General features: G+C 36.0%; 1 protein-coding gene across 2 annotated transcripts in view; it reads right to left on the bottom strand.

The window, feature by feature from the left end:
- Positions 1-327: 327 nt before the first annotated feature.
- LOC129727388 (ribosomal protein S6 kinase 2 beta-like) overlaps positions 328-15,039 on the bottom strand; it is a 50,820-nt gene continuing 36,108 nt past the window's right edge. For both annotated transcript variants that reach the window (XM_055685198.1, XM_055685199.1), the window contains 7 exons: positions 8,591-8,947; positions 8,217-8,525; positions 7,995-8,156; positions 7,613-7,935; positions 7,272-7,557; positions 6,640-7,215; positions 328-5,894 (listed from right to left, as the gene is read on the bottom strand). In XM_055685198.1, coding sequence (XP_055541173.1) covers positions 5,529-5,894; positions 6,640-7,215; positions 7,272-7,557; positions 7,613-7,935; positions 7,995-8,156; positions 8,217-8,525; positions 8,591-8,947 — 2,379 coding nt within the window. In that variant the 3' untranslated portion in view covers positions 328-5,528. The remainder of the gene's footprint in view (positions 5,895-6,639; positions 7,216-7,271; positions 7,558-7,612; positions 7,936-7,994; positions 8,157-8,216; positions 8,526-8,590; positions 8,948-15,039) is intronic.

Below are 15,039 nucleotides of genomic sequence, written 5' to 3'. Positions count from 1 at the left end.
AAACGACAGTTGACTGCAAAGGCACTCATAGTTCCGGATAAGAAAAAGTTGATGAAAATCTAAGGTCTTATGGACAAGTCACCTTTTTTGTCACCTAAAGTATGTTGTCTATATTATGGGATTTTTTCATATATTATTTGAATTTCCGGCAATGAAGTGTAATATTGACGATTCACTCAGCCGGTATTTTCTTTGTTGTGAACACGATGGACTCGGAGTGGAAGACAGGTCCAAAACTTATGTCACATACAAACCGGATGTAATACTTGCACGTACATATAAACTTATATTTGTGAATAAGCAAGGAATAACAAGCACAATAAAAAATTCAATTGATCTCAATTTGTTGTATACTTTATTATTTATATCTTTTTTTTTCAATATGCTTTAAACTTATTAGCGTTACTGATTAGTTTTACTTTAATATGTAATCAGCTGCACCACGACCTGACGTATTTCTTAGGATTTGTTGTACACAAGAATGTGAATCGATTTGTTAAAATTCTGCTCGTAATAATGCTAAATTATTGACATTAAATTCAGCTACTCACTACCAGATAAAAATATACAAACTATTTTATTCCGTTGCATTGAAATATCTCCTCCACTGGTAAAAAAATAACAAAGCCTTGCTTTAAAATATTAACAAGTAAACATAAAAGATACTCAAACATAATACTTTTCCTAGTTTCCTTAGTAGTTACGGCATAAAAAAAAACAATTGATTGATTAAAGTTTCGAAAAACAGTGGGCCATACCTTTTGACAATGAGTCGCATGCAATGATAACCATTTGAAATTGCAAAGAAGTTTTTTTAAGAATGTTACTTTTACTGTGGCGAAAGTCAGGTTAGTTTTTGTGATAGTACAAAATTTAACTCAATTTAGTTATTCTTCTAAACATTTACCTTGTTATTGGTTTTTTGTATATTGTTCCTCTATGCTATTTGAAAAAGTACATCTCCGCTAGGAGTGATATAGGAATCAAAGCAAAATCTTTTAGCGCAATACTGATCCTACTCCTACCAACCTTTAAGAGAAACACTATGTGGATGAAACACAGCTAGTCTTATATCAAAGAAAAAATCAATTGAGGTGCATCGTCTATTCTATTTATTAATTCGTAACATGAATATTGAAAACGATGCAAATCTCATGTATTGCACAATACTATGCAAAAACTGCGCGTTCCATGTTAATCTGAAATAATCATCTTTCGCGACAATTCAATCTATCGTCGATTCTTCATACGAAGTCATTTCATAGCATGCGATTGCCTATCAAAAGGTTAAGCCCAAACAATAATAGTTGGGAAAAATTACGCCTATCTCATATTACTCCTCAAACTGCTACTAATAAAATATGTCACGTTAGAATCCAAAATTTTATCGGAAATGCTCAAATACATCTAGCTCCTGCCCTGTGTCTGTATCGATCGCGGTTAATTATTTCGAAAACATTCCGGTTGCTAGTAACGAAAACCCGCTCAATCAACAACTTTATTAGGTTTTCATATAGTTTTGGTGTGTGACTCATATTTTCTACTTGTCTGTTCAGTCACAGTTTATGGCACATTTATTATTGTAAATATAGTGAATTTTAATGATTTTATTTTACCATTTATCTTTTATGCTAATTATTTGAAAACAGGATAGAGAAGCTTCAAGTGTTCGTTAGTTTACACCTTTTCCCTCAAATATCATTTTATAGTTTCACAATAGTGTAGTTATTTTCTGCTAAATTTTCCATATTAAAATACTGATTGAACTTTAATTTTTCTGTATAGTGATTTACTCTTAGAAACTAATAATTAATATTGTTTTACTCCGTTTTCTACTAAAAGCAACAAAGATTTTACACATCCACAAACAGCGCCGATAATTTGCGAAAGAGTGCATAATAACGATACAAAATTTCGACAGTTTTGTGTTACTTATTGATGAAAACCCCTTGCACAATAATTAACAGCGACGATATATTAATCATTAGTGGGCTGGCATGAATTTTTTATTAGACAATTGTTGAATGGAAAGGACTAATGATTGAAAATCCTTTCAAAACTCACAGAAACATGCAAACTGACAGAACAGCAGGTATTAACTTCAAAGCACTTTATAAAAGTGCTCCATAGATTGTACTGACCATGATTACCTGATTGAAAAGTTTTTCGAAAAACTATTCAAGTAAGTCTGATAGAGTTATGCTACAGGGAGTTATAAAGATTTTTGTTTTTATTTTCTTTCCGTTCATTCTATACTACGTTGAATAAATTTCAAATTAGGGGATAACTAATTTATGGCAATTTTCTCAACTTTGTCAAGTGCTCAAGTAGCAAACCTTTCCAGCAGTAATCCATTTATAACCAGAATTAGTCGTGTATGGATTACTGTAATTAAGAGCCAGTTCGCGAGAGACGCAACCGCCTTTCTGAGGGACGTTGTTTTGATGTTCTCCGATTGGGCTGAAATTTTCAGCGTTTGTTTGTCTATTCAAGGTAGGAAGTTTTGCTACATTTCAATTTTTTTATTTGAGGTTAAGTGGGGTAAAACGGCCCTTGAAAATGTTATGTGCAAAAACGTCCAAATATTAAAAAGTGCAATAACTTCTGCTAGACTTGATGGATTTTTCTAAAAATTTGTAATATTATTACACACTAAAAGTACTTCAAAACGCATGGTAACAATATAGGGTAAAGAGGTAACATGATGAAAAAAAACGCATTTTTCTTTTAAAAATTGTCAATTTTCGGAATCATCCTACTCTTTTCAACATCGCTAGAAAAAATATCTGAATATGGCGTTTTGTAGAGCAACTCAAGAGCTTTAATGTCATGTATAAGCCAAGCCAAATGGGGTAAAACGGCCATAGAAAGTATTTTTTTAAACCGTCAAAATCACTAAAATCACTGTAGTTTCTGCTAGACTCAAAATATTTTACTAAAAATTTGGATTATCACCGTACCTTACTAGAGCTACCTACTCTATCAGAAGATAGGCAATTTGGGGTAAAACGTTCCTTGAAGATTTTTTTTTTCGAAAAATGCCGTCAAAATCACCAATACTGCAAGAACTCGGGTTAGACTTGATAGGTATACTGAAAATTTAGATAATTACTCTAAGTTAATACGAACTTAAAGGCAAGATGACAAAAATGACAAATAGTTTTACATAACGAAAATAAATATTTTTCTTGAGAAATACTTAGCGATTTTCGGGGTGCTATTTTCTCTACAGAAAAGGTCTAGAACCAGAAGTTAGCATTTTATAAACAACTACAAAGCTTTTATTTGGCATAATATCCAGATGCATCTTTGGGAAGTGACTAAAAAGGACTAAAGTTTTTCTTGACTTCACGAAAAGCTTCAAACAAGGTAAAAGATCGATATCTTTTATTATGATGGTCGCAAGAATAAATAATTCCAACCGAGTTCCTACTTATCTGTGGAGCAAATAAAATCGTTATTTGCACGATTCTCTGCAATAGTTATGTATGCGAAACTTAGCGTAAAGGAAGATGGTGCTTTGATGAACGTTGAAGAACATCATGAGTAAAAATTGTTAAGCATTAATGTTCGAAGTCGTGATTTTTCAAAATGATTGTTCATTTTTGTTGATACAACAGCAACCAGAGTAACATGATTATTTGGCCAACACTCAGGAAAAAGCGGAGAATGAGACCGATGACAATTAAGTTAAAAATAATCAAATTAAAAAGATTTAAATTAAATTTGAAAACAATCAAATTAAAAAGATGAACATGAAACTCAAACCATAACTAACTTCATTTGCTTTAACAAAACTCGAAATATTGCAGTCGTTCAGCATCCGTCTCATCGATATTGTCATTCACAGGGTTTGATGCTTTTCTTGAAACCTAGTGAAAAAATCAAGAAAAAGTTCAGTCCTTTTTAGTCAGTTTCCAAAGGATGCATCTGGAATTGATATCAAATAAAAGCTCTTTAGTTGGTTTATAAAATGCTAACATCGGGTTTTGGACTGTTTTTTGTTAAGGAAATAGCACCCTGAAATTCGCCAAGTATTTTCCAAGAAAAATATTTTTTTTTCGTCATGTAAATCTATTTGTCACTTATGTCATCTTACCCTTAAGTTCGTATCTAACTAGAGTTATAATCTAAAATATCAGTAAATTTATCAAGTCTAACCTGAGTTATTGCAGTTTGGTGATTTTGACGGCATTTTTCAAAAAAAAAAATCTTCAAGGAACGTTTTACCCCAAATTGCGTATCTTCTGGTGAAGTAGGTAGTTCTGGTAAGGTACAGTGATAATCCAAATTTTAAGTAAAATTTTTTAAGTCTAGCAGGAACTAAAGTGATTCAAGTGATTTTGACAGTTTTTTGAAAAAAACCTTCTAGGGCCGTTTTACCCCATTTGGTACACTTGGCTTATACATGACATCAAAGCTCTTGAGTTGCTCTACAAAACGCCATATTCAGATATTTTTTCTAGCGATGTTGAAAAAAGTAGGATGACCCTGAAAATTGACAATTTAAAAAAATGCGTTTTTATCGTCAATTTACCTCTTTACCCTATATTGTAACCATGCGTTTTGAAGTACTCTTAGTGAAGAATAATACCACAAATTTTTAGAAAAATCCATCAAGTCTAGCAGGAGTTATTGCACTTTTTAGAATTTGGACGTTTTTGGACATATCATTTTCAATGGCCGTTTTACCCCACTTAACCTCAATGAAAAAAATTGAAATTTTGCAAAACTTCCTACCTTGAATAGACAAACAAATGCTGAAAATTTCAGCCCAATCGGAGAACATCAAAACAACATGAGGTTGCGCTTCTCGCGAACTGGCTCTTAAATGTCACAAAAGGGTGCTACTTTTAAATTTCTTGATGTGAAAAAAATCTCTTTGGAAGTCCTCTTTATCATAAAACTATTTCGTTATACATTTGCCAACCTCAACCGTGTTAATAACAGACATTTACAGTGCACACATTCAAAAATGCTTGGACATAGGTACTATGAAAGCTAATAAGCAAATCAAATGAAAGTTTGAAATATTAATGAAAATTATTTTTGAGTCACGTGCGTCGATGCAACGACCAGATACCAAAATATCCACTCGATGCAACAAGCAACTTATGAAACTCAACGTTTCAATAGCAATAAGAAGATTTCATGAGAAAGTGTGAACAAAACACGAATTTCTGTATATTAAAAAACGTACAGCTCTGATATATTTTTGGTAAGGTTTGTAAAATTGTTTGTGGTTTGATAACAAAACAATCTCATTTCACGGGTACGCCAATAAAAAGATTTCACTTTACACTATTTCTGAAAACACTTCATGCACATTCAAAATATGCGTGAGGATAATTCCGATGGAAATTTGTAACCATCCAGAATCGCCCAGACAACCCCACGCACACTAATTCTATAACACAATGCATCACTCTTACCTTTACTTAATATGGCTCAACTAGAATCACACATACAGACATTTGAAGAAAGCTCTTACAAACACACACATACATAGACCATCGCAATCTTTACAATTACGAATTGTTCATCTTATCCTTTCTTCTCCTAGCCAAATCGGACATTCCTACCGGTCCAAGATTAGCTGCCTGCGGAGAAGAAATAGCCCGGAACGTGGCATGAACCGCTCCCTTGATAGCTTCCGTGTTGTCTGCCGGACAATGGGTGCAAATTGTTGTCGCAGCAACTGAAGTCGTCACAACTGCCGAGTCAGCGGTCGTTTGATGCGCTTGATGTTGCATGCCTGGCTGATTGTACAGTAGACGGGATCGAAACAGCCAGGGATGCCGCAGGATCTGCGCTGCAGTCGGCCTTCGCTGTGGGGCAATGTGTAACATCTGTCGAAGTAGCTCTTTCACCTCCTCGGATATACTGGGCCATTTCTGGAAATAAAGTGATTGATGTGTGAAGCTTCAGCTTATATAGAAATAAATTTTCTGCATTGGATGAACCATTGGTTTGCAAAAATTTAAGGGGCACGTAGTTAATTGATTGAGGAGTAGAATCGAATCTTAGTAAAAGTCTATAACAAAAGAATTTGGTAAAACTTTTATGATCAATAATATGTGTTATAGAAAGCACCAACAAAAAGACATGGTTTTTCATTACCAAAGATTAATTCACAGATCTGTTTTTAGGAATGGACTAAGGCTATTCATCAGTTTCAAGTAATACCACCTGTATGTGGAACAAAATAAGTCGGGAAACATAAAAGAACATCTAAGAAGTGATACACAGAAATAATATGTGCGAAATAGTGAAATTCTTTCTAATTTGTTGCTTGTTTTAATCACCTGGAAACCAAAATCTAACTTTGAATTGCTTACTCGAACAGCACTTTCTTCGGATTAATGATCTTGGGATTTAGGATCGAGAAGACTTAAAATCTGTGCAACCATTTATGCCTATAGACACTATATATATAGACCTGCGGACTGAATCGCAGCGAGCCAAAATAACTGTCAAACGTGCGAGCCAAAATGAGCATAACGAAAAATTTGTATCAAACAAATAACAAGAATATAAAAAAAACCAGCGATTCCAGTGCTGCTGTCATTCACTACGCAGGTCTATATATATAGTGTCTATATTTATGCCATGCTCTTATACTTTTCAAAACAAACTTACCCCTGTCTCCAAGTCCACTTTTCCAGATCCTATTCTTGCCAAAATCATATCCGGAGAGTCATTTGGCGTACTAGCAAACGGCGTCTTTCCATCTAGCATAATGTACAACAACACCCCAAGAGACCATATGTCACATGCTAAATCGTAACCCTGCTTTTTCAGCACTTCTGGTGCTACAAAGTTTGCCGTGTAACACGGGGTCATGAGCAAACCGTTATCTGCTCGTAACTGTTTGGCAAAACCTAGATCACAAAGTTTTAAAGATTCCGGCGTATGGTTAATCGACGCATACAGCAAATTCGATGGCTTCAGATCTCGGTGTACAACACCGTGCTCATGAAGATACGCTACTGCTGAAACTACTGTCTTCAACACGGCGCTGGCTTCCACTTCGTTCATAAATTGAATGGCGAGAATCCGATCTAGTAGTTCGCCTCCTTTCAGCAACTCCATCACCAGATAAACGTAGGTAACGTCTTCATGAACACCATATAGAGAAACAATATTCGGATGATTTCCATAACGTAACAAGATTTCTACCTCCTCCCGACAATCATGGCTTGATTTGTCAATAATCTGTTGAGTAGACGTTTGTGTAACAAACATTCGTAATGATTCAAGCAGACAATTACCTTAACGGCATAATGCTTCTTTGTAGTCCTACTTTCGCAGAGTCTGCAAATCGAAAACGTTCCACGGCCCAACTCCTGCATCAAAGTGTACTCATCACCAAACGCTCCTGGTTTGACGCCTGGGATTTCGTTAGAAAACGGTGACCTAGTTGCTGGTTGTTGATTCATTAAACTTCCACTTCCATTAGCAAAATTCGGTGTCTCGTCATATAATGCTGGAGCTACGAAACTAAAACCACGGAAAATTTCATGCGCACTTGCACTCACAGGTCCACCCGGGGAATCCCTAAAACATGTAAAGATAAAAGTTTTGCCATTTTCCCAATAAAACCATATCTTACTTTGGTGATTTATTAGTGTACTCCGAGTCAAAGTAGAATGCATCGTCTCTAGAAACAGCAGGTATAAATGGAGGTCGTACGTCTTTTCGCTCAAATGCGTCCCAATCGACATTGGCAAAAAACTCATGCTTTTTGATATCTTCGATACCATTGGGACCAACCCCCAACCTGTTCAGAGGATTTCGCTTAAACAATGCTCTCAATAAACTTTGGGCCTCGGGACTCAAATTCTCCGGCATACCCAGCTTAGTTTTCAAGATCTGATTCATAGTGTCGTTCCGGTTACTACCGTGAAAAGGAAGGTTTCCTGTTAGCATTTCAAACTGTGCACAGGAAAAATGTTATTATTGATACAACAAAAGATGAATATTTTAAATTTTACCATGAGAACACCAAACGACCACCAGTCTGCAGCAAACGTATGACCTTTCCGATTGACTACTTCTGGCGCCATGTATTCGACCGTACCACAAAAACTATACGTTTTCGAACCGTCCAGCGGTTGTTTCGATAGTCCGAAATCGGTTAAAGCTATGTGACCGTCCTGAAGAAAAGGATCAAGCTAAGTGACCGTCCTGAAGAAACGATAAAATGAATACTTTACCTGATCCAGCAAAATATTCTCTGGTTTCAAGTCTCGGTATATAATACCAAGACCATGCAAGTGATTTAAGGCAAGTGCCAGCTCAGCTAAGTAGAACTTGACATCCTCCTCGGTAAACATTACTTCTTTACTTAATCGTGTGAACAAATCGCCACCGCGTAGAAAGTCCAGAATAAGGTACAATTTTCCCGGCGTTTGGAAGGCATAATGCAATTTAACAATAAATGCGTGACCAACGTCAGCCAAAATATTGCGTTCATTAGTACTGCGAACACGATCCTTTATTTTTAATGTGGCCTTTTTTAATACCTACAATCGACAAAATATGGATTTAGTATACGAGGGGAACATCCCTAAGTGAAAATAAAACTCACTTTCATTGCATACAGCGTTCCAGCGTCTTTCCCAACAATTTTCCTAACTAAGAATACTTTTCCAAATGATCCTTCCCCGAGTACTTTGAGCAGCTCAAACTGAGATGGGTCAGCCTTTTCGTGTCCTTCGCGCACTACATCTCGGATATCGTACTCCTGTTCGTCACTGGACTTCATCATTGCCACTTCGGTGGAGTCCAGATCCATCGCTTCGACGTCCATGCCACTGGAGCACAATTGCTGATACTGATTATGCTGATGCAATTGCCCGCCCGGATCGAGCTGCGGTGGCTGCTGACCGAGCAATGCATCGTAGCTTTCATCAACAACCATCTCGACATTGTCCTGGGACGATGACTGGAAAAACATAGAACAACAATCAATTTAAACTATCTAAACATTGGGAAAAATGCCTTTTATCGTCCTGGTTTAATCGGGAGACAACGCACGTTCAAGGATTGCAGACATAGTAGAAAAGATATGATATCACATAAAACATACATATTTTTTGTAATGCGCCACACGAACAAAATACAAGACTGTTTAACTGCAGACGTATAATGAAGAAAAAAAAACATCCATGTTTCTTAGCAGGGTTCATTAAAATATACTATGTAGAATATAAACAAGCGCAATGGGATTGCCAGAAACAATTTTGAACATGCAAAAAACATTGTCTTCAATGCTCACAAAATAATTTGTTTGATAGTGGAATTTCATGCGTATCCTAGTTCCAACCATAGAAATGAATGCAAAACCGATGCACCTTTAATATTGTTTTATAAAGGTAATATATGTAATAATGTTTTTATTCAACACCAACATCTATTAACAACTTTGATTAACCAGTCCAATCAACCAGAGGCAAACTAATCCAGCGTCTATGGTTGGGTAGTTTTATTGCTCAAGCGTGTGACCTTTGGTCATAGAACCTACGGAGTCAATTCGCTGCTACGTTTTTGTGGCTACATGTGTTGTCTCGTTAGCCAGAAATGCCTCTTGGAAGTTCTCTGACTATTTGACTGGTGTAGAGCTTCGAGTGCTTAACGTGCCCAGCCAGTTACCCCATAGAAGAATAAAAAATGATGTATAACTTAATGTATAAGGAAAAAACTATGCAAAAAATAACTAACAATAAAATAACTGGTTCATACGCTTAAAATAGGGTATGGCACTAATTTACTTAATGGATTGGATGCGAAGTATAGGAATAAATGCCAGGCATTTGCGTGATCTGGAAGGGCACTTATTATCGTGTCACGGATAAAGGGTTAGTATATCACCATCCAATGCCATCAAACCTCTTCAAGTTTGAATTAAAATAAAAACTCATAGGATACGAAATATTTGGTGTACAAATATGTTTTGATCGATTTTGTTTTGAAAGTCAGAGTTTATTTCCCACAAGTTAATGATATTGTTAGTTTCTTTTGAAATTGACAGGGGTCTGAGTCCAATGCCGTCTCCAAGTCAGTACTTATTGCTGAAATTACTTTTTTCTTACTTTCTGCTAATACTGTTTGAATGTTTTTTAATATCTGAATTATTATTCTGGGTTCCTAAAGTAAATTTTAGTAGAATCAGGCCAATTAGTGCCAAGTGGTGTATTACACGGCGCATTTCCATATACCCTTCGACTTCAATCCGAACTTTTCTTTTGTCAATTGCCTTTTTCTGGACAAATCAAATCAGGCAGCAGCCATAAAATATGTAACGCTCCCAAGGAGAGTGGGGATACCTCTGACATTACGAATTGTTACAAAGGTGGGGGGAAGGTAGCATCAACGTTACGTACCGCGTGTGTCTGTTGCAAAACTAAACCCACGCAATTTTTTTAACAATCGCTTGATAAATTTCAACCGAATTGGCCTCATTTGGAAGGTGTTTCAGTGTAAAAAGTTACAAGCTAAAATGGGTCCTGAGAAGGTGTATGAAGCCACTTCTCGACCGTTATTCCGGGAAGAAAAGGGCTTAAAACTGGATGAGGTTTAGTGGGTTCGGTTAAATTCAACTCCCCTGAGCTATCTTCTCAGGTGTCTGTAAGTAGATTTCCCCGCAGCCTTAGAAAAAAAGCTAAAATGTAAAAACAATATTACCGAGAAAACAATCTTGAAATGTGTAGAGAAACTTGAAAGAAAGCCTCTCCCGTTAATCACAATTTCCCGGTAATCACAATTGACGAAATTCAATAGAAATTCAATAATGTTTTTCTGACCGTTCGAATATTTAGTTTTGAATGAGATAAGCAAGTTTTTGAATGAACAAATGAATACAATGATATAAGTATCTAACAATCAAGCCAAACATTTTGTCAATTCCAGGGGGAAGAAATTGGGTTTTTGCGTTACGTAATTATTGATTGTAGCCTCATAGTTTTTAGAAGTTATAGTTATAGTTATAGTTATAGTTATAGTTATAGTTATAGTTATAGTTATAGTTATAGTTATAGTTATAGTTATAGTTATAGTTATAGTTATAGTTATAGTAATAGTTATAGTTATAGTTATAGTTATAGTTATAGTTATAGTTATAGTTATAGTTATAGTTATAGTTATAGTTATAGTTATAGTTATAGTTATAGTTATAGTTATAGTTATAGTTATAGTTATAGTTATAGTTATAGTTATAGTTATAGTTATAGTTATAGTTATAGTTATAGTTATAGTTATAGTTATAGTTATAGTTATAGTTATAGTTATAGTTATAGTTATAGTTATAGTTATAGTTATAGTTATAGTTATAGTTATAGTTATAGTTATAGTTATAGTTATAGTTATAGTTATAGTTATAGTTATAGTTATAGTTATAGTTATAGTTATAATTATAGTTATAGTTATAGTTATAGTTATAGTTATAGTTATAGTTATAGTTATAGTTATAGTTATAGTTATAGTTATAGTTATAGTTATAGTTATAGTTATAGTTATAGTTATAGTTATAGTTATAGTTATAGTTATAGTTATAGTTATAGTTATAGTTATAGTTATAGTTATAGTTATAGTTATAGTTATAGTTATAGTTATAGTTATAGTTATAGTTATAGTTATAGTTATAGTTATAGTTATAGTTATAGTTATAGTTATAGTTATAGTTATAGTTATAGTTATAGTTATAGTTATAGTTATAGTTATAGTTATAGTTATAGTTATAGTTATAGTTATAGTTATAGTTATAGTTATAGTTATAGTTATAGTTATAGTTATAGTTATAGTTATAGTTATAGTTATAGTTATAGAGTCATAGTTTTTCAAGAACTTTTGAAAATTATTTTGAGGACTCGCCATGACCATGAGTATTTTTTTTTTGTAAGATTTGGACCACTGCGACCATTATTTTGATCTTTTGTGGTATACCTCTTCTTTAGTCTAGGTACTCGTGGCAGACATATCACTATTGATAGAAGTGATCGTCGTTGTCATGCTACACCCTTTCTCTAATTTGGCACTGAGTTTCGTATGAAATTAATTACCTCATTAGGATTTGCACACCAGACCTCTAAAGGCTCCTTTTCCAAAGGCTTTTATTTTGCGCTGTATTAGTGCACTGCAGTGGCAGAGCAAATGTTCTGCGGTTTCACATTAGAACCCGCAGAGACGACAAATTTCGTCATTTGACTGACCAATTTGTTTTAGGTGATACTTACTTGGACAGTGTCCTGTGAACAGTCCGGTAATTGATCTTAGTTCCTTTTTATTCAAACTAAGCAATTGCTGGCTTTTTTCAAGCTTGGTTTTATAGACCGTTTCGACTGGCGCAGCCATACTGAGCAGTTCTCCTGTATTGTCCGATGTTCCCAGGTTTTCTTTTCTGCTTTCAAGGCGCTTGATGATACCCCACAGAAAGGTTCTGAGCCGATAAAATCAGTACATGACCCCTGTCTAGCTAACGCATCGGCTTTTTAATTGCTTTCTACTCCACAGTGACCATGAACCTTGTATAAACATACTTAATTCCTTTCTGCCAGTTGTTTCAGTGAAAGGATGCACTCCCATACCAGCTTAGAGGTACATATGAAGGCTTTTAGTGCGTTAAGTGCTGCTTGACTATCAGACAAAAAATGCATATGTTAGCATGTCTGTATTTACTAGCCAAACAAACTTGTGCACATTCATGAATTGCAAATATTTCGGACTGGAACACTGTAGGCCAACGGCCCATTGGTATTGAGATACTAATCCCTGGACCATTTATACCTACTTCGGTTGAATCATTCATTTGTGTAAAAGACGCAGAGCCTTGTCGGATATTAATGGAACGAACTAGGGAAGCATAAAGCGATCGCAAGCAAAATAGATCGGTAAACTCTTTGGCTATTCTCATGATGAAACCCAGGTTCTTGCTAGCGTGCGCAATGATATGAGAGTAGTGGTGCCTGAAGGATAGTTGTGAATCAAGCAGTACACCTAAATCCTTGACTATCGATACTCTTTCAAGATTTTCTCCGGATACATTATAGTTCCACGAAAACGGATTTTTTTTTCGAGTGAAAGAAATTTCAAGACATTTTGAAACACTGATTATCAGTAAATTACGATTACACCAGTCAGAAAAATTATACAAATGTTGTTGCAGTTCTCTACAGTCTGCCATAGTACGAATTACGCGAAAAAGTTTCAAGTCGTCAGCATAGATAAGTTTACAGCCTGGTGGAATGACGTCGCAAACATCATTGAAAAAAATTGAAAAAAGCAGTGGTCCAAGGTTGCACCCCTGAGGCACACCCGACAAGTTAACGAAATTATCTGACTCGGTGTTGCCTAGCTTTATGCAGAGTGTGCGGTCAACGAGGTATGATTTCAGCCACTTGGTGAAATGGTTTGAGGCACCAAGACGTTCAATTTTGGTCAAAAGAATGGTGTGATCAACACGATCAAACACGATTCAGGTCGGTGTTAATAGTGTCCACTTGCATTCCGTTCTCCATGTTTTTAATACAATTAGATGTGAACTGAAGCAAGTTAGTAGTGGTCGATCTACCGGGGTAAAAGCCATGTTGGTCTAACGAGATATATGTCTTGAATTTACAAAGTAAAACGTTGCCGACGAGAATCTCAAATAATTTTGATCCAGCGGACAGTGAGGTTATTCCTCGATAGTTCGTTACATCGTGTTTGTCGCCTTTTTTATACACCGGGAAAATTACAGACTTCTTCCAGCAGTCAGGAAATACCGCTCGCGGAAGCGAGTTGTTGAATATCATCCTCAACGGTACACAGAGCGCGATGGCACATTTTTTCAGAATAATGGCTGGGATACCGTCAGGTCCAGTGGAAGTTAAAGGTTTAAATTTTGTGGTGGCCTTCTGTACATCTTTATCAGTAAAACATAAGCTGCTCAGGTTTACCACGTTATGAGGAACGTCGTGGAGTGCATTCTCCATTTGAGATGTATTTGCAGTAGTGGAACTGAATACGCTTGAAAAGTGTTTCTTGAATAAAGAACAAATACCATCAAGCGTTTCCGCGTTTTCATTCCCAAGAAACATACTGGTAGGAAACCCACTTTCTTTTCTTTTACTGTTTATAAATGACCAGAAGCGTTTTGGACTTCGTTTGAGCTCAGATTGGGTGCGTAGTACATGCTGAGAATAAAGGAAACGATTGTAGATTTTATAATTTTTGCTTGCAGTATTAAACGAAAGTTTAGTCATTGCGTTTCGTCGTTTGACGTATCTCCGAAGTGCCGCTGCCCTTAGTCGTCTTAGCTCACGAGGATGTCGATTAGACCAAACAAGCTTTCGCCGTGGGCGTGGTGCCGGCACAAAATTACAAAATTGCTGTTTGAGCGTGTGGGAAAATATATCAACTAAACTATTGACGTCAGGTGCGCGGCTTAGCAAAGTTTCCCAATCGATTGCAAGTAGAGCCCTCTGAAGTCCATCAAAATCGGTTTTAGAGAAGTTGTATTGCTTAGTTCCAGAAAACTCTTCAAAGCAAACTGGCTGCGTGCAAGCTAATGAGACAGAGACTGGTGGGTGATGAGCATCAATGCCAACTATTGGGTCGCATGCTTCGGCAATATTACAGTTCAAAACGGATTCATCGTTGACGAAAACGAGATCAAGGGTGCGATTTCGAGTGTTTTTAACTGTGCTTATTTGAGACATGTTGAGTAGAGACATCCCATCCAATAGTACAACACTGGAACTATTAAAATTCGAATCAGAAGGATCTGCAAAGACACGACATCACAGAGGCGTTGCATCACAGAGGCGTTGTCTGTGATATCGGGGAGGATATATACAACGCCCACACAAATGTTAGTGTCGTGTGTGCTAGAGATGGTCGGGTTTCGGGTTTTCAAATAGTGAAAAAAAATTTCGGGTTCGGGTCGGGTTCGGGTTTTAAAATTTCGGGTTCAGGTCGGGTTTGGGTATGAAAACCCGAAACCCGACTATAAAATCTATGGAATCTCGGGTTCGGGTTCCACAATTTCGGGTTCGGGTTTCA

Source organism: Wyeomyia smithii, chromosome 3, assembly GCF_029784165.1.
Source record: "Wyeomyia smithii strain HCP4-BCI-WySm-NY-G18 chromosome 3, ASM2978416v1, whole genome shotgun sequence".
Lineage (NCBI taxonomy): Eukaryota > Metazoa > Arthropoda > Insecta > Diptera > Culicidae > Wyeomyia > Wyeomyia smithii.
Note: the sequence above shows the minus strand (reverse complement) of the source record. Positions and strands in the feature narration are given on the sequence as shown.